Source organism: Brassica rapa, chromosome A07, assembly GCF_000309985.2.
Source record: "Brassica rapa cultivar Chiifu-401-42 chromosome A07, CAAS_Brap_v3.01, whole genome shotgun sequence".
Classification (NCBI taxonomy): domain Eukaryota; kingdom Viridiplantae; phylum Streptophyta; class Magnoliopsida; order Brassicales; family Brassicaceae; genus Brassica; species Brassica rapa.
This window is the reverse complement of record NC_024801.2, coordinates 12274712-12298152: the sequence shown is the minus strand read 5'-3', so window position 1 is coordinate 12298152 and position 23441 is coordinate 12274712. Positions and strand designations below refer to the sequence as shown.

The 23441-nt window shown below is 36.6% G+C and overlaps 2 protein-coding genes across 6 annotated transcripts; one reads left to right on the top strand and one right to left on the bottom strand.

Annotated features, from left to right (window-relative positions):
- Positions 1-1291: 1291 nt before the first annotated feature.
- Positions 1292-7828, top strand: LOC103829180. Its single transcript, XM_009104841.2, has 5 exons — positions 1292-6830; positions 6942-7007; positions 7138-7208; positions 7288-7345; positions 7447-7828. Exons 1-5 carry the CDS (start codon positions 6606-6608, stop codon positions 7582-7584), a joined length of 558 nt encoding a protein of 185 aa, XP_009103089.2. The 5' UTR covers positions 1292-6605; the 3' UTR covers positions 7585-7828.
- LOC103829182 (F-box/kelch-repeat protein At2g43270) lies at positions 7341-10150 on the bottom strand. Of its 5 annotated transcripts, XR_004449429.1 has the most exons (4): positions 8980-10150; positions 8188-8906; positions 8032-8092; positions 7341-7862 (listed from the first exon to the last, which is right to left on the bottom strand). XR_004449429.1 is itself a non-coding variant. In XM_009104843.3 (3 exons), exons 1-3 carry the CDS (start codon positions 9380-9382, stop codon positions 8087-8089), a joined length of 1128 nt encoding a protein of 375 aa, XP_009103091.1. In that variant the 5' UTR covers positions 9383-10150; the 3' UTR covers positions 7341-8086. The 5 variants fall into 5 exon arrangements, 3 of the variants coding, with proteins under 3 accessions (XP_009103091.1, XP_033131395.1, XP_033131396.1); XR_625480.3 differs by having other exon boundaries at positions 7341-7757; positions 7935-8906; positions 8980-10148; XM_009104843.3 differs by having other exon boundaries at positions 7341-8092.
- Between the last annotated feature and the right edge of the window lie 13291 nt (positions 10151-23441).

The window sequence follows — 23441 nt, the reverse complement described above, 5'->3', positions numbered from 1 at the left end:
GTAGTAATGCATCTATAAACAATCTCTTCTCCTTTGGGTGGAGAAACTAGAACATAGAAAATTCAGAAAAAGGGGAACTGTTCAAGCCTAACCAGCTCGTAGACAAGACAGGCATTTCACTTATTAGAAAACAAATGAATAAACTTATGATGATTAGGATTGTTTATTTGCGTTTATTTTAGGATATACGTTAATCAAAATTAAACTTCAATTTATTAGTATTTTAAACATAATTTGGTCAAATATAGTTTGCATTCACATTTCACAATTTTTGTAAATGTTAATTCCTTTAACTTCAGTTACAAAAAAAAAAATTCCTTTAACTTTGCATGAATTGCCTTTTGAAAATAATTTTTTCACACGTAAATAGAAAGGTAAAAAAGGCTGAAGTATGTCGTGACATGGTGAGGGACATTTGTATGCGTAACAGGAGCTGAATAAGGTGAAGGAACAGAGACGAAGCGGTTCGTGCTGGTTCATGGTGGAGGCGTCGTCGGGGTTTGGTGTTGGTACAAAACCATAACACTCTTGGAGAAACATGGTTTTCAAGTAGATGCCGTGACTTAACCGGTTCTGGTGTTAGCTCTATTGACACCAACAACGTCACCATCTACTGCCAACCTTTTTTTGAGCATTAATTACAACAGTTAGATCCAGTACTGGTTAGATCATGTTTAATTTAAGACCATAACATGTTACATAAATAATACAGGTGATCTTGGTGAGGCATGATTTTGGAGGGGCTTGTATTGTATGTCTTATGCGATGGAGATGTTTCCTACTAAAATCTCTAAAGCTGTCTTTATCTCTGCTGTTATGCTGGCTAATGGTCAAAGCACTCTTGATCTCTTTAATCAAAAGGTACATTTTTCATTTTACTTTATTTTGTCTTCTGCTCATCATCCTCTTTTTTAATTGCATTCATTATATTTTTTAGCTGGGATCAAATGATCTGATGCAACAAGCTCAGATCTTCTTGTACGCCAACGGCAAAAAGACCCTCCAACCGCCGCTGATTTCGACAGATCTTTGCTTAAAAAAAATTATATTTAATCAGAGCCCTCCAAAGGTAAATACAAACCGAACCGTTACAATTCGGTTGATTACTGAATCTAATCTTTCATTTTGGTATAGGACATTGCGTTGGCATCGGTATACATAAGACCCATCCAGTGTAATTTCGCACGGCTGGTCTGGGCCGAAACTAACGTTCATATCCCGCCGGCAGGTAAATGGAGCGACTCATTCTTTTCCAACCTACATTGGATCTTAAATCTAAAAAAAGAGTATCCAATGGAGATTATGGAAGAAGGTTTAGTTCCATGGCTACTGTGGAGAATCTGGAAGAACAGGAATGAGCTTTTATTTAGAAGCAAGGATTACCAAGCGGTAGCCACGATAGCAAAGGCACGAGATGATGCACAGGAATGGAATAGTCGAGTGAAGGTTGAAAAAGTGGTGGTGAAAAATCCCATAACAGAAGAGTAAACTGTACGCTGGGATCCTCCCCCAACCTCACGCCTAAAATGCAACACTGATGGTTCATGGAAACAGGAAGATGGAGTAGGCGGTGGGGGATGGATCTTACGTGATCATGAGGGTAGAATGTTATGGGCAGGGGCAAAGAAACTTCTGGAAGTAGGGTCAGCGCTAGAAGCAGAGGCTGAAGCTCTGAGATGGGCAGTGTCTTCATTGATTGGCTTTGGATACAGGGACGTCATTTTTGAATCAGACTCTCAAGTGCTAGTGAAGATGATACATGGTGTGGAGGAGACATGGCCAAGAATGAAGCCTATCGTTCAAGAGATTAGCATCCTACTTTCGAAGTTAGCAGGTTCTGAAGTGAGGTTCTATAACAGGAGAGGTAACGAAGTTGCAGATAGGATAGCGAAGGAGACTACTACGTTTACGTCCATTGTCCCTAAGTTGTATTCTATTGTGCCTAAGTGGTTAGTTTCTTATGTGGAGGCTGAGAAGCTTTTTGTATGACATTGAATTGGCCAATATGAAGTAGTTGTTGAGTAAAAAAAAAAAAAAACATAAGACCCATCCCGTTCGCACCGGTTGGTGAAAAGCTTCACGTGTTCTACATAAAAACCATGAAGGATTACGCTGTATCGGTTCCTCTTCAGGAGGCAATGAACACAAATTGAGCCCGCCTGAAAAGGTTTTTGAGCTCAAAGGATCCGATCACGCACCGGTCTTCTCTCGGCCTCAGTCCTTGAACCGATTCCTCATCAAGATATCTCATATACCGTTCAAAAACTTATCTTGATATGTTTGAGCCGTTGATTGTTCTTTTGAATCGGGTACAAATTAAAACCAAACCGAGTTTTAGGATCTCGTAACCCGGAGATTGTTTTTTTGAGAGTTGGACAAGAGCATAATATACCCCCAAAATTGGGCCCCTATTATTATTTTCTTATGTTATTTGGTCATCTATACTATTAAAAAATCCTCCTTAATTTTTTTAGTTATTTACAAAAGTCAATTAGCTGAATATACCTAATATGAACCAAAATTAAGAAACTACCCTAACACATGTAAACTAACATTTCTTGTAGCAAACTTAAGACAATTTGACCATTTTATCCTTTGATTGACCACGTGAGAGTAAGAAAGAGAAAGCATTCGTCACCATCTTCATCATTTATCTTCTTCTTCATATTCAACAATATCAGTCTCTTTCATTTTTCATCGACAGTGACAACTTCTCTTCAAATCCACATCTCTCCATATCTTTTCTACAACTTACCATTGTTGATTTTGTTGCCGTCATACGCACCTCCTTCTCATCTCTTCGTTCTCGCCATTGTCACAAAAATTCAATCGACACAAGATGTGCTATATTCCAGTGAATAATTGACTAAAAAATACGTGCCTCCCAAAATCTCTCTAAGTTATGGAACAATGATCCAAGTTCCCACAAATTTGTTTTTTCCAGTTTATGAGCTTCTCCAGTAGGTTTCCAGAAAACACATGGTACATTGAAGAATTTGGGCATAAATTACTAGTATGCTAACAAAAATGTTAAATGCTACACTATAACATAAAATGTTATATGAATTGGTAGTGGATAATTTGTCATTATGAAAGTATGCTCCAAATGAATGTATCAATGTATATTAACATACTACATGTTTTGCAGCGAGTTATATTTACATAGTAACCGTTAACATATTTTGTAATATCTAACAAAACATGTTTCAGTTAATAAAAGCTATTTTTTTACATTTTACCGACCATTTCTTAAAGGGGTAACATGTTTTGTAACATCTAATCAAATATGTATCAGCTAATGGTTTGTAACATCCTATCAATTATTTATTAGTTAGCGGCACATATGGTTAGGTAACAAATAACCAAATTTGTATCATCACAATACCTAGTTTGTATCAACTAAACCAATATTTATCGGTTAACACCAATCTACTTTGTTATATAAAGTGGATACAATTACTCGTAACTAAAATATGTGAGATTCAAGTTGTCATCATCAAGAAAAACCACAAGTCCACACGCTTTTACAAACTCATGAGTCAAAGATATCTCTCTAGTACACACCATAAAATATCTTTAAATCTTTCATATTGTGTCGGGCTTCGAGCAAGCAACCCGTCGAAGCAGTTACGTATACTATCTTTTCGAGAGAGAAACACTAACTGGAGCCATGGGCTGCGTTAAATGAACATATCTAGCCGAAGAGATTCACGGTGGTGGAAAGTTGACGACAAGCTTCATGAAAAAATTAATCCTCGATGCAACAGAGGACTGTCTCAGTCGAGATGGTGTTGTTTCCATTTTTGATTTCATAGAGTAGGTTTGGGAGAAGAAGATGTCAACAGCAGAAGGGAGGGATGAGAGATTAAAACAGAGTTATAGTTAAAGAAAGAGACAGAGAGATGAAAAAGATATGTTCGGTGTGGCTGAGAATTACCAAAGAACACGTGAGAGAGAGAATGGAAAATCTGGACGAGGGCAAAATCGGATTACTAAATTGTGAACAGTGTACAAAACAAAGAGGTGGTAGATAGCTAATTACGGATTTTTGTAGGTATAGAGAACCTAAATACTCTATTTACAATAGCATACCATTACTTTTTTATTATTTTTAAATCAATTCACCAGCCATTTTCAACCAATCGGAAAGAAGATATTTTTAAACCAACCACACTTCGGCACCATTTACATACGTATTTTAGGCAACAAAATCTATAGATTCCTTATATATAAACATACCATCGATTATATATTATAAAAAAGAAGAAGATATATTGCCCACGCATTAGTAATTACAGATGTTATATCTTCTCCATCCCCACATAATTCTGTTTTTTTTTTGGCAAAACTGATTTTATATTTTTTTCTGTAGGTATATTGACTATGGTGTTTCCTCTTTTCTATATATATTTGTGAAATATTACCCAACAAATTAATATATTTTTACGTAAATGGTTGTGGAGAAATATTACCCATATCTGGCATATCCTCTTTTATATTTATTTTGACATTTCATGGAATCCTAACAAATATTGACTTGACAAAATTGAGATTTCATTTCTACATATGATATAATAACTATGAGTCGTCTATGACCATGAGAATAATAAATAGTTAACTCGATTGGAAAATTTATTATTTGATATGTGAGTTATTATTTATGGTTTTGTTGTAAATATCATCATTTCAAACTTGGTTACCATAAAATCGCATTCTAAACAATTTTTTTTATATTTAACAACTCATTGTATTTTTATTTAAAAGTATTGCAACTTATCGTATTCAAAACAATTTTTCTTATAAAAAATGCGCTTTTAACAAAATGAAACTAACTCAAATATTTTTTTTTAATAAAACTCAGATATATGAACTTAAATAAGTTGTAAACTATAAATAAATTGTATTCATATATTTCTATAAAAATATATAACTTTGTTTTAATAAATCATGTAGATCGGAAACCTAACTTTTTAAGCCTTTTAACTAGGTTCAAAACTTTTTTAAAACATATAACATTAACAATTAATAAATACTAGATTTTGATTCAATCCAAAAAATAATCTCCCACATATTAAAATATTTTAAATACATAATTTAAGTATTTAAAAGAATCAGTTAAGATATATAAAAAAGAAATTTTCTAGGATAGTTTTTTTAGTTTATTTTCACAAAAATAGCCCTCAGTGAAGAAATGCCTAAAGAAGTTTTATTAAAGGGTACAAATAAATTGATACTTTAAGGATAACTAATCTAGACTTATGGTTTAAAAATTAAAATATAAATATTAAAAGTTTCAAAATGAAAATGGCTATTTTGGTCATTTTAAGGCTATTTTTATGACAAAAAACTTAAAAATAGCTATTTAAGAGAATTTCTTTATATAAAATTTAGGCCAATCATGATCTAAATATATTTTTAAATTATACTTAAAATTCCTATGCTATTCAATTTTACTACTATTATGGCAAATATCAATTTATGCTGTTATTTTCATTAAACAATGTTTATCTTTACTTAGAAAAGTCTTATAAATAAAGATCAATATGTCATTAAAAAATAAAGCTCGATGTATTAACTTGGATGCAAATATATATATATTTACTTAGCAGAATTAAAATGTTAAATTAATTAATATTTATAATATTTAGTTACAAATCTTTTTATATAGTACGGACAAGAACTTCTTCCGATACCAAAATATTATCACCTAAAATCATGTAAAAAAATTTAAAACTAACTTTGTAAGAAATTACATAAATATATAAATTCATAATGTCTATTAAATAAAATAAAAATAGTCTCGAACTTTGGTCAAAATCTAGTTTAGTTTTAATATAGAAAAAATAATCTATCTGATAATCTTCTAATTTTATTTTTGTCTTTTTTACCCCTCTCGTTCTGTTATGTTTCTGTTCTTTTCCGTGTGTGATTTGAGTGCTGATCGGGCCTCCCACTAGAGAACAAGTGTTATAGTAGTCACAAAACCATAGCATTCTCTAATCTCTATGATAGCAAATCATTGATGTATCTAACCTCAATATCGAAAAACGTTTAGTGACAATTGATATTGAAGAAGTTTACTATAACAGTTGTAGATATCGTACTTGAAAAGCGTGGTCCTTGTCTGTTTTCATCCTACTGTTATGATAAGCAATCTTTTAATACTTACCTCTACTCTAGTGTCTCTAATTTGTTTTGGTTACAGTAATAGATATCGTACTTGAAAAGCGTGGTCCTTGTTTAGAGTAAGAGTAAAGATGAAGCGCATCTTTCATGTAAATTTGATCTTTCATTTGAGAGATTGGACATGAGAAAGTTGAATGAGAGTACTCCGCTGTATAAGAGGGTACTTTCTGCCTTAATTGAGGAAGACGATGGAGAAGAAGTTGTACAATTCAATGGAGGGAAGAATCTGTCCCTTCATTACGCTAGTGATGATTCTCACAGTGGTTCATGTACCTATATTGACACCGAGTTCAGAGAGAGACACAGAATGGAATTTGAAGTAGAGTCAAGCGGGGATTTTCAGACCCCGAAGAGTTGTTTGTTTGACCGATTTTCCAGTGAGAGGAGTGGTGTGTCTTAACCCTTTCAGAAATGGTGGCATGTCTGTATCTGCGCATAGCAATGAACGGTGGTTGGATGATGATCTTTCACATTCGGATGCGCCACTCGGTGGTGAGACATTTTCGAATGGCCTGGGTCAGTTGCAAGCTAGGGAAGTGAACATTCCCAACTTCCCAGTATCTGACACCCAGTATCAGCTTATGTCTTTGGACGAGCGACTTCTTCTGGAATTACAGAGCATTGGTGTGTTTCCTGAGGCAATGGTAGGTTTTTTCCACTCAGTTAATCTGTCATGAACTTGAACGAAAGGAAAAAAAAAACACGTATTACTCTTAAAAACTTTGTCACTTATTTTCATTTTTATTTATTCGCAGCCTGATCTGGCCGAAGAAACTATGAGCACAGATGTTATGGAGTTGAAGGAAAGCATTTATCAGCAGGTAAACGAAAAACATATAATTCACGCTTTATATATGTGTCACTAGGAAAAGTTATTTTTTTGTTTCCCATTGAAAAATTATCATCGACGCGTAGTAACCTTTCTCACATTCTATCATTGACCAATAATAGATCCGAAACAAGAAGGAAAAGCTCGAGAAGCTAAATATTACCATCCAGAAGGGGAAAGATGATGAGAAAAGGTTGGCTTTTGGCTTTTTACGATTCATTATTATTCAAGTTAAACTGTTATATTTGCTAAGATTTCATGTTTACATGCAGGAAAATTGAGCATCTTGCTATGGACCACCTTGTGGAAACAGCACACAAGAAAAGAATGGTAATAAACTAGTTGATGCTTACATTTTATCATAATCTACTTGGGTCAATGGTTGTGGGATAAGACATATATGAAGGTTATGGATGTTACTCTGAAAACAGGCATCCCGGGGAAATAAAGCATATAAAGTCCACAAGGTGACAAGACAAGCGGCGCTGGCGTTCACCCGGCGGACACTTGCCAGGTGTCAAAAGTTTGATGATACTGGTCTCAGCTGTTTTGCTGATCCTGCACTTTGAGACATCCTGTTTTCATCTCCCAGCAACGATGCAAAATCATCAGAAAATGGCGGCTCTGGAACAGCCAGTAACACGCTCAATGAACCTTCTAATCACCATGCTGAAGCCAAGGGTTCAGATACGCAAAATCTGAACTATTTTGTTTACAAAGTTGATCTTTACAATAGTATCTTCTGCCATGGCATGTATGAAAACATGGTAAGATTATCTTTAGAATAATGTGAAAGCATGTATTAGAGCGTCATTCTGCCTTCTTCTCTTCACCAACTCCATAGTTACTGATCGTCAAGTCTCTTTGATGAAACTGACAGACAGTGGCTACACTTTAAACCTTTTTGTCAGATGATTACCTGAGCTAATTGGGTTTTGTAGGTGCAGTGTCTAGTACGAAGAGGAGAGAAGCACTGATAGACGATGTTATAGGATGCGCTTCATCCAAAAGATTGCTTATCACAAGAGTAAGATGAAAACAAACAAGGACCAGGCGTTTCAAGTACGATATCTATAACTGTAACCAAAACAAATTAGAGACACTAGAGTAGAGGTAAGTAAAATATTAGGGATCTGCAGTTTGATCTGTTTAGATATCCGGGAGCCCGCTACCTGATTTAGACAGCTACGTCCATTGCGGCACCCACGTGGTGGCCGGGTTTTCGGAACACATCCTGGATGTAAACGGACCAAATTTTCGACAAAAGGAGAGATAACACAAATATCTGAAGAAAGGCAACAGAGGAAGTCCGTCTCTGGATCATATTTGAACAACCTCTTCTTAGTGTCATAGAAGAAAAGACTCCCTTCCTTAGAAACAGCCAATGGCGTGAACATCGTTGACCATTCCTCTATAACTCTCCCGTGCATTGGAATAACTCTATGTGCTAAAGTTATGGAGTAAGTCATACACCATGTTTCTTCTTGTGCATCCATGATCCATATCTCTAGATTCCATCCAGGTTTCATCATACAGATGTCAGCTATGGCTAGACGATCATCAAGGTTCACTATCCGAGCTGCGGCCGAGTGAAAAAGGGGAGGAAGTACCTGGACATCCCGAAATTCTTCTGTGTGAAGATCGAAAGCTAGTATCTTATATATACCAAAAAGGTCTAACCAGTAGATGGATCCTTTCACACACGCCGACTTCCTTCTCGTATCAACCTTGTAAGGAGGCGGGACCAGTTTCCGCCATTGGCCAATGTCAACATCAAGAATCTGGTAATGGTTATGATCAAACAACATGCTCACTACTTTATACTTCCCGGTAACTTCGTCCTTACCGAATCCCATCGCCGAGTTTATATTGAATTCGCTCCACCATACTTCTGATAATTTCAAAAACCTGAAAATTAATATGATAGGAAAATAAATAAATTTATAGTAGACTTAATTACGTACCGGTAAACATGTCGTTCTCATAGTGGAAGGGGCCGCTACAGAATCTAAGGAATTCTCCGGTCGAAGGATTCAAAACGCTGACCCAATTCGGTTCCGGGATGCAAACTACACCGTCACATGTCAACGACGGTCGTGTGGCTTCATCACACTCTAAGTAAACCATCTCGATCTCTTCGTCTCCTTGGAACCGGGATTGGGCTTGATTTCCGACAGCCAAGAATTTTCGGTTCTTTGGAACACTCATACGCCTGTCCGCGAACCTCCTCGACTCCATTAATGATCTCCATTCCCTCGAGACGGTTTTGAATCTGAGAATTGATTTCAAGGGTAGCCTAACAAGTATTTCTTCCACGACATCGTTAGTTATGTAGATCTGATTAGGGTTTTCTTCATCTTCCCCCATTATCTTTTGCTGTGAATTTCCAGAATTTCTTTAGCCCTTTATCTCGATATCATTAAATTATATAATATACTTTTTGCCCTTTTTATGTTTTCTTACATATCCACCTCAGTGACTACTATAAGTACAAAAGTAATGTTTTAAGATACGCTCGTGTTTCAAGTTAAAAGTCTTTAGATGCGGTCAGACTTTGACCCAAAAAAACAGATACGCTCTGCTTTGAAGTTTCCTCTTATCTTTTTTTTTTTCTTTTTTGAATATCAAAATTTTCTTTTTTTGTTAAGTAGATTATGTCGTTTACCATAAAATTTACATATTTGGATTTATCTTTTTCTTTATTAAGTGGATTTTTGGAAAATAATTATTTAGACATGAAAAGATGAACATGGCGATTGGAACTACTTTTTTTTGTTATTAACATAACATTGTCAACATGTTTAGTAAAAAAAAACACTGTCAACATAATGGGAAAATGAACATGGCGATTGGAAGCCATCCTGTTAAATGCAGCGAATCATAGTTGACACTATAAATTGCTCCGGATAAACACTAAAGTCTTACGATTGCATCTTCTTTGTTATTGTTGTTATTCTCCCTTTCTATATGTGCATGCTATATTTGTGGCATCTTACTAGATGTTTCCAAATGAAATTTGGTAGCTCATCAAGAAACTTATCTATTTACTTAACCAAGGTTGTTTTATGGTTACATGCGTTTCAGTTTTATTCATCTGAAACCATGATACATGTTTATGGAACAAAACAACTTAAATCGACATTCATATATCACTACAAGAAAACAGCGGTATACTGAGGGAAAAAATCGTCGGTATGTCGTCGGAATAACGCTATTCCGAGGACATACCGACGAAACAAGTCGTCGGAAATATCTCCTCGGAAAATCAAATTTCCTCGGAATTCCGTCGGAAATATCCGACGGAATTCCGAGGAAACAAAATTCCGAGGAAACTCCGAGGACACAGAGTTCGTCGGAAGGTTCCTCGGAATATACCGAGGGACATCTTCCTCGGAATATTTCGATGGAATTCCGATGGCCCAATCCTCGGAAGTTTCGACGAAATATTCCTCGGAATGTATATCGGAAAATTCCGAGGAACTTTTGTCCCTCGGAAAATTCCGAGGAACTTTAGTCCCTCGGAATATTCCGAGGAATTTCAGTTCCTCGGAAAATTTCGCGGAACATGTTTCCCTCGGAATTTTCCGAGGGACAAAAGTTCCTCGGAATTTTCCGAGGGACTAAAGTTCCTCGGAATTTTCCGAGGATCTGCTTTCCCTCGGAATTTCGAAAAAATTAATTTTTTTTAAAAATTATTTTTATTTTTAAAAATTAAAAATTTTAAAATTTAAATTCGAAAATTTAAAATTAAAATTAAAATTGAATAAAACATAAAACATTAAAACATAGTAGATAATATTCAAAGTTAAATAAAACATTCAGAGTTTTTGGTAAAAAAAAAAACTACTGGTCTGAAATGTTCGGGAACACCTCGTTTGGGTACATCCTCTTCATCATCTCCATCATCTGCTCGTTCAGCCTCGTCTGGGTCTCATAGCCCGCCTGTTGAGCTGCCATCTGGGTCTCCAACGCAGATATCCGATCATCCTTGTCCTTCAGCTGAGCCGTAAGAACTTCTGGATCAACATATGCCGGTGGTGCAGAAGAAGGAGCAGCCGACCGGGAGCGACGACCCAAACCGACCAAACGTCCCTTTTTCTTTGGAACCGACTGAAATATAAATAACCAAATTTAGATAATATAAATTGATGATAAAATAAAAATCAAGAAATAATTAAATTGAACTTAAAAAAAAAAAAAACTTACCGATTCAACGATTTCGTTGATTCGAACCCGGGACAAGTTGGTCGAGGCCGTCGAATCGTCATCATCGGTTTGAAGCTGAGACACTTCGTCATACACCTGAGTTTGGACCAGGTCGACCACGTCCCTCACAAGACCATCATCAATCTGGCCAGTCTTCTTGTTGGTATACGCCCTTTTCATAAGGGCGAGATCATCAACCGGGTCGCCCTCATTTTCTTCCGTCTTGAAAAAAATAAATTAAACAAACATTAGAAATATTGAAAAAAATGTACAAAAAATAAAATTCTGAAACTTAAATAATTGAAGAAAAAGCGGTTGAACTTACCATGCGATCCGCCAGAGTGGCAATAGATTGAGCACCCAAGTTATGCTTGTAGATGCCCTTTCCTTTACGGTCGCTCCTGCGGTTGTTGGAGTTGGTGGAAGAAGTTTCTTTCGTCTCTTCTTTATCCCAATGCGCACACAACTCCTTCCAGACCGTGTCGTTCATCGACTTTGTGACCTTTTAATTTAAAAAAAAAGTTTAATAATTTAAAAAATAGTTTAATAAATTAAAAATTGTTAATAAATTAAAAACTACCTTGTTTACTTCCCACTTCTTCTTCCACTCGTACATCTGCTTCCCATAGTTGTCCATAACTTTATGGACAAAATGGTGATAGATAGAGAGCGTATCATCGGAATTCCAGTTGAATTCTTGCTGAAATAGTTTAAAAATAGTTTTTAAGCACAAAAATATAAATAGTTTAATAATTACAAAAAAAAGTTTTAATAAATAAAAAATAGTTTAATAAATATAGAAAATAGTTTAATAATTACAAAATAAGTTTTAATAAATAAAAAATAGTTTAATAATTAAAAAAATAGTTTAATAATTAAAAAAATAGTTTTACTAATATTTAAAATGTCTAATAAATATAGAAAATAGTTTAATAATTACAAAAAATAGTTTTAATAATATTTAAAATGTCTAATAAATATAGAAAATAGTTTATTAATTACAAAAAATAGTTTTAATAAATAAAAAAATATAAGTTAAAAATTTGAATACTTACCACAAACTGACGAAACCACAGATGCTGCTTCTCGAGAGGGAAGTGAGTGAAAGTCGAATGTCCCCTGTCGAGGGCCGAGTACATCATACGGTTGATCCATGCGCTGATACCGTTCCCGGATCGGTTGAACCTAATAAATAAAACAAATTTTTAATTAAAAAACAGTTTAAATAAAAAATAGTTAAAAAAATAAAAGTTAAATTACCATGTTTGACCATGTCCATGTGGATACTCAGTGAGATAGGGAAGATGGTCACGACCGGGCTGTCGAACCAACTCCGCAACACTCATCACTCCCGGAGGACCCGGAGGAGCAGGAGCGGGTGCAGCAGCGGGTGCAGCAGCGGGAGCGGGAGCAGCAGGAGCGAGTAATGGAGAGGGAGATGTATGGTATGAGCTGTGGGGCGAAACGGAATCCTGAACATGGCTGGAAGAACCCCGAGACTGGCTCCCCATACCACCCCGGCTACGACGCTGGCGATGCCGGATCTGATCATCATTAGACCTGTAAATTAAAAAAAAACATATTTAAAAATTAGTTCTAATAATTTTAATTAAAAAATAACAGTTTAAATAAAAAATAGTTAAAAAAATAGTTTTTAATCACAAAAATATAAATAGTTTAATAATTAATAAAAAAAGTTTTAATAAATAAAAAATAGTTTAAAAATTTAAAAAATAGTTTAAATAAATCCCAAAAACAGTTAATAATTACGAAAAATGGTTTTAAAAATATTTAAAATGTTAAATAATTACAAAAAATAGTTTTCATAATATTAAAAATGTTTAATAAATATAGAAATTTATATTTTATATATAAAATACATAAAACGTTTTATAACCACAAAAAAATGATTTTAAATATTATATATATGATTTTTAATCTTAAAAAAAGTTTTATAGATTTTAAAAATGTTTAATAAATATATAAATGAATTTAAAATGCAAAAATAGATTTTATATACAAAAAACGTTTTCAATATATATATATAATTACAAATTCGATTTTTATAACCACAAAATTAATAAAAACTAAAAAAAAAATTCAAATCAAGTGAAATACATAATCAAACTCGATTTTACACAAATCTACCATTCACCCTAACAAAATCTATAAATCTCATTCCAAAATCATCAAATCTACTTAAAAACCATACAAATCAAACCTAAAAGAGTGGGATAGGGTTCTTACATGATTATGGGGGAGGATTAGGGGAGATTCGCCGGAAATCGCGAGAGAGAACGGTGGAGTCGCCGGAAATCGCGAGAGGGAGAGACTGTGCGGCGCAGAGAGAAAGAGAGAAATGGGGAAGAAGATCGGGCTCGCCCTAATATTATGAGGCGTCCGACGGAAACTATCCGTCAGAATTTCGTCGGAAATATTTTATATTTCCGTCGGAATTTCCTCGGAATTCTTTGATTCAATTTTCCCGAAATATTTGGCGGCTTGGTTTACCCGGTTAAATGAAAATATTCCGAGGAACCAGGATTTCTCGGAATACCCTCGGTAATTACCAAAGAAATTCTGAGGAACCATGGTTTGGGGTTTTAAAACATCGATTATTTTCGCCGTATTTCATTTCTTATACAATTATAATGCATACCATTGAGGATTCTTTGTATAGATGATCATAAACCATGAAATAACACAATTTCAAAAATAATTGTAAGTATTCCCTTTACCGTTTATTAAAGTGTATAAGTGTTTCTCTTATGTTGTGTGGTTTTCGTTCATGCAATCGTAAAAGTGTTTGTTATTGGATAAAACACCAAAGTTCCTAGTTCCAAACATCATAATCTGGTTAAGACACTTAATGAAGGTTATATACGTGTTATTCAATCCGTAAAACGTTGTTTTCGATTTAAAACCCCAAGTTCCTCGGAATTTCCTCGGAATTTTCCGAGGGAATTCCGAGGAAATCTTTATGTTCGTCGGCATTTCCTCGAAAAATTCCGAGGAGAATCCGAGGAAAAAGAATCTATAATCAAATCCCCAAGTTCCTCGGAATTTCCTCGGAATTTTCCGAGGAAATGCCGACGAACATAAAGATTTCCTCGGAATTCCCTCGGAAAATTCTGAGGAAATTCCGAGGAACTTAGGGTTTTAAATCGAGAAGATCTATTCCGAAGAAATTCCGAGGAAAACCTATCTGTCCTAGGAATTTCCTCGGTATTTATATTTTTTTAAAAAAAAAAAAGGTCGACGCTAGTCTGTTTCCGAGTCGTCATCACCAGATGAATCTGAATCTGGATCTTGGTGAAACTCTCCAATCACTGGTTCATCCTCTACGTGAACGGCGGCTTCCTCTCCGAAGTCGGTTAAATCGACTACAAGGCCAACTCCACCTAAATCTTCTGCTGCACTTAAGTTGCCGGATGTGCTTGGTTGTAGTGGGTCTTCCAGCTCAGAACTTCCCTGAACTCGGCCTCTCGGGTTGAGTCTTGTAACAGTAACCCATGGATCATCTATGTTCCTTACCCGGGGGTACTTGATATAACAAACCTGATCGGCCTGAGAAGCAAGATGAAAGGATCATAATATTGCAGCTTCCGTCTTGATTTTACTGATGTAACACCAAATGCATCTGTTCTCACACCTCGATCTGGAGTGTTGTCGTGCCAATCACAATAGAAAACAGTACAGCGCAATCCAACCATGCCCAAATACTTGATTTCCAAAATCTCATTTATGTGTCCGTACTATACATCATCTCCTGATGCAGAACAAACACCAGCATCGTAAGTCGTACTCGAACGTCTCCTCTTCTGAGTTGTGAATGCATATCCTCGAGTACAAAATCTCGGATATGACTTCACAACAAAGTTTGGTCCAACAACCATCTCGCGTATCCAATCGTCAAATGTTTCACCTCTGGCCAAACCATCACTCACATAAGTAAACATCCATCCCCCAAATTCTCTCTGCTTCATTTCTTCTAGTTCGTCCTCTGTGGTGTATCTATATTCTAACCGCTTTTCTGCCATGAAAATCCTTTCATATTGAAGAACATCTTCGCAGTTGGTGAGTAAATATGTTTGCAAATGACTGCGCTCCTGATCAGTAAGTCGACGGTCCTTTGGTTTTCCGCTAAGTCGTCCAACGTCTGTGAAAATGTCTGGAACCTTCCAATGATATGTTGCCCGTTCGCCTCTATCATCATGCCGAGCAGGTCTTCTGTTTTTGGTCTGAACTTCTGCTGGAAAGTAGTACTCGGCAAAGTTTGAAGTTTCTTCATTGATCATCTGTGCGACTATAGATCCTTCCACCCTACTTAAATTTTTCACCATCTTTTTCAAATGGAACATATACCGCTCATACAGATACATCCATCTATACTGCACAGGACCACCAAGTACCAATTCTCTTACCAGGTGAATAACAAGATGCTCCATAACATCAAAAAATGAGGGAGGAAATATCTTCTCAAGGTTGCACTGAATCACAGCTATGTTAGTCTTCAAATTTTCAATACATTCAAGAGTCACTGATCTTGTGCATAAATCGCGGAAGAAACCACTTATCCCTGCAATTGCTTCATGAACATTTCGTGGTAATAGTTCCTTGAAGGCAAACGGAAGGAGGCGCTGCATCATTACATGGCAATCATGGCTTTTCAAGCCAGTAAACTTTTCTTCCTTTCTGTCGATACAGTTACGCAAATTAGATGCGTAACCGTTTGGAAATTCCACATCGTTTGAAATCCAATCAAAGAACGCATCCTTTCCCGCTGCATCAAGTCGGTATATAGGAAAAGGAGCCCTACCACTCTCATCAACATGAAGTTCTGAACGAGCACATATATCGACTAAATCCAGTCTTGATTTCAAATTATCCTTTGTTTTACCTTGAACATTAAAGATCGTGTTCATGAGATTGTCAAAAAAGTTCTTCTCAATATGCATGACAACTAAATTATCCCTTAGTAGATGATCCTCCCAGTATGGCAGATCCCAAAAAATACTTTTTTTGTGCCAGTTATGTAGGTTTCCAACACCATCTACCGGAAAATGCTCATGTCCACCGACGTCTGGCGTCCTTTCTGCACCAAAATCTCTAAGTTGTGTCTTCAAATCTTTCCCACGAATTTCCGGAGGTGGACTGTCAAACACCCTCTTGTTCTTCGTAAACAAATTCCTACTTCTACGATATGGATGATCTGGTGGTAGAAATCTCCTGTGACAGTCAAACCAACACGTTTTCCTTCCGTGTTTTAGTTGGAAAGCATCAGTGTTATCTTGACAATATGGACATGATAGCCTTCCATGCGTTGTCCATCCAGATAACATACCATATGCTGGAAAATCACTTATTGTCCACATTAGTACTGCCCGCATTTGAAAGTTTTTTTTATACGAAACATCGTATGTTTCAGCACCTTGAGCCCATAGTTGTTGCAACTCATATATTAGTGGCTGAAGAAACACATCAAGTGATCTCTTAGGATGCTCTGGTCCGGGAACGAGAATCGAGAGAAACAAAAACTCTCGTCGCAAGCACAAGTTTGGGGGTAGGTTGTATGGTGTAAGAATGACTGGCCATAGAGAATACTGTCTTCCACTCTTGCCAAACGGGCTGAAACCATCAGTACATAATCCAAGGTAGACATTTCTTCTCTAATACGCAAAGTCGGGATACTTTGATTGGAAATGCTTCCACGCTTTTGCATCTGAAGGATGTCTGATCTCACCATCTGTTGAGTGCTCCGCATGCCATCTCATTGGTTGCGCTGTGCGTTCAGACAGATACAGCCTCTGCAACCTTTCCGTCAAAGGCAAATACCACATCCTTTTATATGGTACTGTAACTCTTCCACTCGTATCTTTATAACGAGGCTTCCCACAAAATTTGCATGAAACCCGCTGTTCATCCGCCCTCCAATAAATCATGCAGTTGTCTCTGCATACATCTATTACCTGATACGATAAACCAAGACCAGCTACGAGTTTCTGAACCTCGTAGTATGAGCCAGGAGCTACATTATCTTCGGGTAGAATACCTTTTACATAATCAGCAATCGCATCCACACAGTCTTCAGCTAAATTATAATCCGTCTTAATGCCCATCAATCTTGTAGCAGATGATAAAGCTGAATGACCATCTCTGCAACCTTCGTACAATGGTTGCTTTCCAGCATCCAACATATCATAAAATCTCCTAGCTTCGGCATTGGGTAAATCTTCCCCTCTAAAATGATCATTTACCATCTGCTCAGTACCTACACCGTAATCTACATCCGTTCTAATTGAATCTTCTAATCTAACCGCTGGCTGAGGTTCGCTAGTACTACCATGTTCATAATCAGTTTCTCCATGATGATACCAAATTTTGTAACTTCGTGTAAACCCACTCAAATATAGATGAGTCCAAACATCCCATTGTTTAATAACTTTTTTATTTTTACAATTAGAGCAAGGACATCTTAACATGCCTGTTTTTGCTTCCGGTTGTCGGTGAACTAACCCCATGAATTCGGTTATACCTTGTTGGTATTCTTCCGTAAGCAATCTCGTGTTCGGATCCAAATGAGGTCGATCGATCCAAGAACGAAAATAATTTGAAGAAGACATGTTTTTTATGAATCAAATTCGTGTGTAAAGAAAGTGAGAGGGAGGATGAAGATATGGAGTGAATGAAGAGGAAGAGGGGTGCTTGTATTTATAGTTGAAATCCTGCCGACGGTCCGAGAAAATTCCGACGGAATTCCGATGCAAACGGCTAGTTCGTCGGAATTTCCTCGGAATTTTTAAAATCCCCCAACGGCTCTCTAACGTCTATAATATTTCCTCGAAATTCATCGGTTTTTTCCGAGGAATACTAGTTTCCTCGGTATTCCGTCGGAATATTCCGACGAGATGAATTTTCCTCGGAATTCCGTCGGAATATTTTGAGGAAATTCCGAGGCAGCCAAATTTTGTGTTTCCTCGGAATTGCCTCGGAAAGTCCTCGGTATATTCCGAGGAATTCATTTTCCGTCGGAACGTCCGTCAGAATACCGCTGTTTTCTTGTAGTGTATATTACTGGAGTTAAGGTTTTCCATGTTTTCTCAGTTTCCTTCATGTGCAGTTTGAAACAAAATAACTTTTAATTTCGTTACAAAGTTTTCAGTTTAAAAACAATGGTTTGGAAAAATGTTCTATTCAGATCCGGCTCAGAAAAGGTCCAAAACAACACGGGCCAGAAGCATAAATTTTTTTGAAGATTTATTAAAAAGATAATAATGTTTCAAAATGTTGCTTAGAAAATTAGAATTTGATATCTTTAGTATTTTCACCACAAGCTTTAACCAACTGAACTATGAGAAGTGTTGAAATTATTGGCTGGAAAACAATATATTTTCACAGAACCGGAAGCTTATGCTTCCATGTTTTCTACCCAGTTATTGGCTGGAAAACAATATATTTTCACAGAACCGGAAGCTTATGCTTCCATGTTTTCTACCTAGGACCACTGCTGGTTCTACTTGATCACGAAGGAATTTTCTCCAAGAGCTGATGAGGTTTGTTGTCTGTAATTTATCTTAGTAGCAAAATCCTAACATTAATAGTTAGGTATAGATTCTCATAAGTTGTTTGTCTTTATGTGGTTATTATTGTTACAACCTCCCTGAAGAAGGATATGAATAGCAAAATTGACATGTATCGTTCAAATGGTATCCGTCTCCTCTGCCAAATAATAGACGAAAACCTTTTAACACCAACTGAGAGATACTTGAAACAAGGTATTGTTGAAAAGAATCATGGTGTTTCAAGCTATCTGCTATCATGATTTTTTTTATGCTTATTGGTCTCGATATCAATACTTTTCTCATGATGGCTGGCGTCCCTTTAGTTATTGCTTGACCTGAATCAACTTGAAAAGATTGAAGATGTAATTTTTAAAATGAAGCACATTGTTGCCATAATACAAAGGCCGTTCATGTACTAAGACCCGACCTATGATCTTAAAATTCTTACGTGTCCATGTGTTTTGTTTTTCTATCTACAGCTATATTTATTTATTTATTTTTTAAACTTTCTTTACTGCTATATTTTTTGTGCTTTTCTTTTCGTAAAATATGTAGAAGAGTAGATAGCCCAGAGCTGGAGTTCTTGGCAATATGATATTTGGAAACTTAGCCGGAAGTAGCTAATGTAAGTAAAATGAGTCTATGTTTTCCTAGACTGACTATGCAAATCAATTTCGTTGACTTCTATTTGAGACTCTTTTTGTTTGAAGGCGAAGCAAATCATTTCCACCGCCTGGCAATTTATTTCCTTTGCGTCCGCTTATGTAAGTAATATGATATAAACACATTATGTAGAGCTTCCCGAGGCTGTTGTATATGTATCTGGTTTCTCAACAGAGGGAACACACTACAAGAAAACACAAGTTTTACGAGGACAGTTTTCCTCGCTAATTCGTCGTAAAAGCAGTGTTACGACGAATTAGCGAGGAAACCCGTTTCGTCGTTATATGTTTGTCGTAACGCATATATCCTCGCTAAATCGTCGTAAGTTAGCGAGGAAATAATTTCGTCGTAAAAGCGAAGGAGGATATTTCGTCGTAAAGACCACGTAAAGATTCCTCGTAAGGACGTCGCTAATTTTCCTCGTAAAGACCACGTAAAGATTCCTCGTAAGGACGTCGCTAACATTCCTCGTAATTACCACGAAAATCTTTCCTCGTAAGACACACGTAAATAAATACTCGTAAAATTGACGTAAATACCTTGAAAACTTTCCACGTAAAGAAAACGTAAAAACCTTGATAGATTTCCAAACGTTTCCTCGTAAAAACCACGTTAAGCTTCCACGTAAAGAAGCCGCAAAATTAGCTACGAATTTACTTCGTTTCATTATTTTATAGAAATATAAAAAATTATAATTATAAATATAATTTAAATTATTTAAATTATTAATGAAATTAAAATTCTAAAAAAATCAAAACCAAAATATTTTATTTATAAATAAGTTTTGAATTCATAATACAATAACCGAAATTAAAAAGAACTTGGGTGGTCGTTAATTAATCGCCTCGTAGAATTCATCACTCCTCGCCTGAACATCCGCCTCGGCATGTGAGTCGTCGGTCGGTGACTGGCCTGGGATAGGATTTTGTTGTCGCATGGTCCTCAACAAAGTCGCCCATTCCGGATTTGTGGCCGCTACAACGTCCAAGAAGCCCTCGAGTCCACCCATACGAGATCGCAGCTGAGTAGAATCTCTACGCAGCTCAGTAGACTCTCTACGCAGCTCTTCGGACTCCCTACGCAGCTGAGCGACTTCATCATCCCGTCGCTGAACATAAGACGATGTCGCTATCGGAACATCGTTGACGGAACCAATCCCCAACGTCCGTCCCTTTTTTTTAGGGACAACCTTAAAAACAAAAAATAAATTTTGTTAGTAAAAATTTAAAGTTAAATTAAATGAATATTTAAAAAAATTAAAATTTTAGAAAATTTACCTCCTCGTAAAGCTTATCCACTTCAGGTGTGGATAAGGTGACGGGTAATCCATCGGTGGACTGTTGGGTCAGCTGATATCCGGCAAGTCTAACCTCGATTTTATGTTGTCTTTTATCTTCCCTGGGACATTCAATATTGTATTCATGATGTTCTCAAAGAAATTCTTCTCTATATGCATCACATCGAGGTTGTGTCGCAGAAGAAGATCCTTCCAATATGGCAACTCCCAAAATATACTCTTCTTGTGCCAGTTGTGATGAACACCGTAAGAATCAGGCATATTACGAGGGACATGCCAATTACCACCCCAACGAACTGTTTCGTTAGCTCCGTAGTAGTCGATTTGTGCTTCAATTTGTTCTCCAGTTAGATATGGTGGAGAAGTGTCTCTCACAACCCTTTTGTGCCTAAACAAATTCTTGTTTCTTCGGTAAGGATGGCCAATGGGAAGAAATCGACGATGACAATCAAACCAACTTGTCTTCCTACCATTCTTCAGTTGAAACGCATCTGTCGTTCCATTACAATATGGACAAGCTAATCTTCCATGTGTAGTCCATCCAGACAACATCCCATATGCAGGAAAGTCACTTATGGTCCACAAAAGCATAGCTCGCATCGTAAAATTCGTCTTCGTTGAACAGTCATACGTCCTCACCCCTGTTGACCACAAATCCTTCAACTCTTTTATCAGTGGTTGTAGGAAAACATCCAGGGACCTTTTTGGATGGTTCGTACCAGGTATCAATATCGTCAAGAATAGCAACTCCCGTTGCATGCACATCTCCGGTGGCAGGTTGTATGGCGTAAGAAAGACTGGCCACAATGAATATTGTCTCCCTGACATTCCGAACGGACTAAATCCATCTGTGCATAATCCGAGATACACATTCCGGCTATTGCTAGCAAAATCCGGATGTACTTTGTTGAAATGTTTCCAGGCTCTTGCATCTGATGGATGAGTCATCTCACCATCCGTCTGAGTATGCTCGGCATGCCATCTCATCTTTGCAGCAGTCTGCTCTGATTGATACAATCTTTTCAATCTGTCTGTAATTGGTAGGTACCACATCCTTTGGTACGGTACCCTATTACGTCCCCGTCCTTGCGGTTTGAATCGTGGCTTCTTGCAGAATCGACATACTTCTAGCTTCTCATCATCTCCCCAATAGATCATGCAGTTGTCGATGCAGACATCTATCATCTCCGAAGGCAACCCAAGACTATAAACTAATTTCTGAATCTCATAATAAGAATCAGCAGACACATTGTCTTCCGGCAAATACTCTTTAAACAAGTCCGCCCATTCGTTCATGCAACTTTCAGGTAGATTGTGATCAGTTTTAATATTCATCATTCTAGCAGCCAACGACAATTTAGAGAGACCTTCTCTACAACCACTGTAAAGTGGTTGATTCGCCGCGTTTAACATTCCGTAAAACTTTTTTGCATCTATATTAGGTTCTTCATCTTCATCATGAGCTACGAATGCATCAGCTACCATATCATGAACCCTATCATAATCTACCATCTCCTCCTGATGGTAACTATGTTCATTATGCAAATGATGATTAACCGGTTCTTCCTGAAAATTGCTATTACTACTACTAGCTTCATTCTGATCATAATTATAACCTTCCCCATGTTGAAACCAGATATAGTAATTTGGCGTGAAACCTCTATTTATTAAATGCTTCCAAACATTTTCACGGTTTGCCAATTTCGAATTGTTGCATTTCCGACAAGGACAGAACATCTTACCACTTTCTTGGGCGAGCGGTGTTGAATCTGCTTGGTGCATAAATGTCTCCAGCCCCACAAGGTATTCTTTCGTCACTCTCCCGTTAGCATCTCTATGCATATACATCCAATTCGGCAACTCGTAAATAGTCCCAGAGCCAGCCTTTTTTTTTTCTTTCACGTTTTTTGTTGTTGGTGTGTTTAAAATGATGTTCCAACATCCATATTTATAGAAAATTTCGAATCTGGTAGTTGTAATTTTACTATGAAATTACGACGAAAATTAATTGTATGGCCAAAAAAAAAACGTGAGCCACCTACCAAGTTGGTGGATTCAAAATTTCCTCGTTAAGTACACGTAAAATATTTCGTCGTAAAGCACTCGCGAAATTTACGTGGCTTTTACGAGGAAAAAACTATTTCCTCGTAAAAGCCACGTCAGTTTACATCGTCTTTACGACGAATTTTTTTTGTCGTTACCTTACGACGAAATAACGATGCTTTTCTTTCTCAACGTAATTTCCTCGCAAAATCAACGTTTTTTTACGAGGAATATTTTTCCTCGTTAAACTTCCTCGGTAAAGATACGTTTTCTTGTAGTGACAGTTGTGGACAGTTGTTGTGGCAGACATTGTAAGGGTGTTGAGGTTGGGAAGGAAATGCAACCGAAAAGAGCCAAATCAGAAAAAAGAATGCTTTGATTTTAGAAAACCATACGACACACTACTATTCTTAGTTGTAATGGAGTTAACTTTTTATTTGATCATGGATGCACAAGAAGAAACATGGAGTATAACTTTTTTTTTGGAACACAAACTTGCATTAATCTAAAAGGTTCAAACTCCTCTAGAGGGAGTAATTACAACATGCGTATCTCTTCTTAGAACTTACAGTCCCAAATTTACTTCTTATATGAGCAATCAATCTTAAATTTCCATATTTATAATTTAATTGTATAATTTATTTTAAATATATAT

Coding starts and splice junctions, on each gene's coding strand:
- LOC103829182 (XM_033275504.1), bottom strand. CDS start 9,382: ATGGGGGAAGATGAAGAAAACCCTAATCAGATCTACATAACTAACGAT. Junction 8,907..8,979: donor TGAGAACGACATGTTTACCG/GTACGTAATTAA, acceptor TGAAATTATCAG/AAGTATGGTGGAGCGAATTC.
- LOC103829180 (XM_009104841.2), top strand. CDS start 6,606: ATGTCTGTATCTGCGCATAGCAATGAACGGTGGTTGGATGATGATCTT. Junction 6,831..6,941: donor GTGTGTTTCCTGAGGCAATG/GTAGGTTTTTTC, acceptor ATTTATTCGCAG/CCTGATCTGGCCGAAGAAAC. Junction 7,209..7,287: donor GGGAAAGATGATGAGAAAAG/GTTGGCTTTTGG, acceptor GTTTACATGCAG/GAAAATTGAGCATCTTGCTA.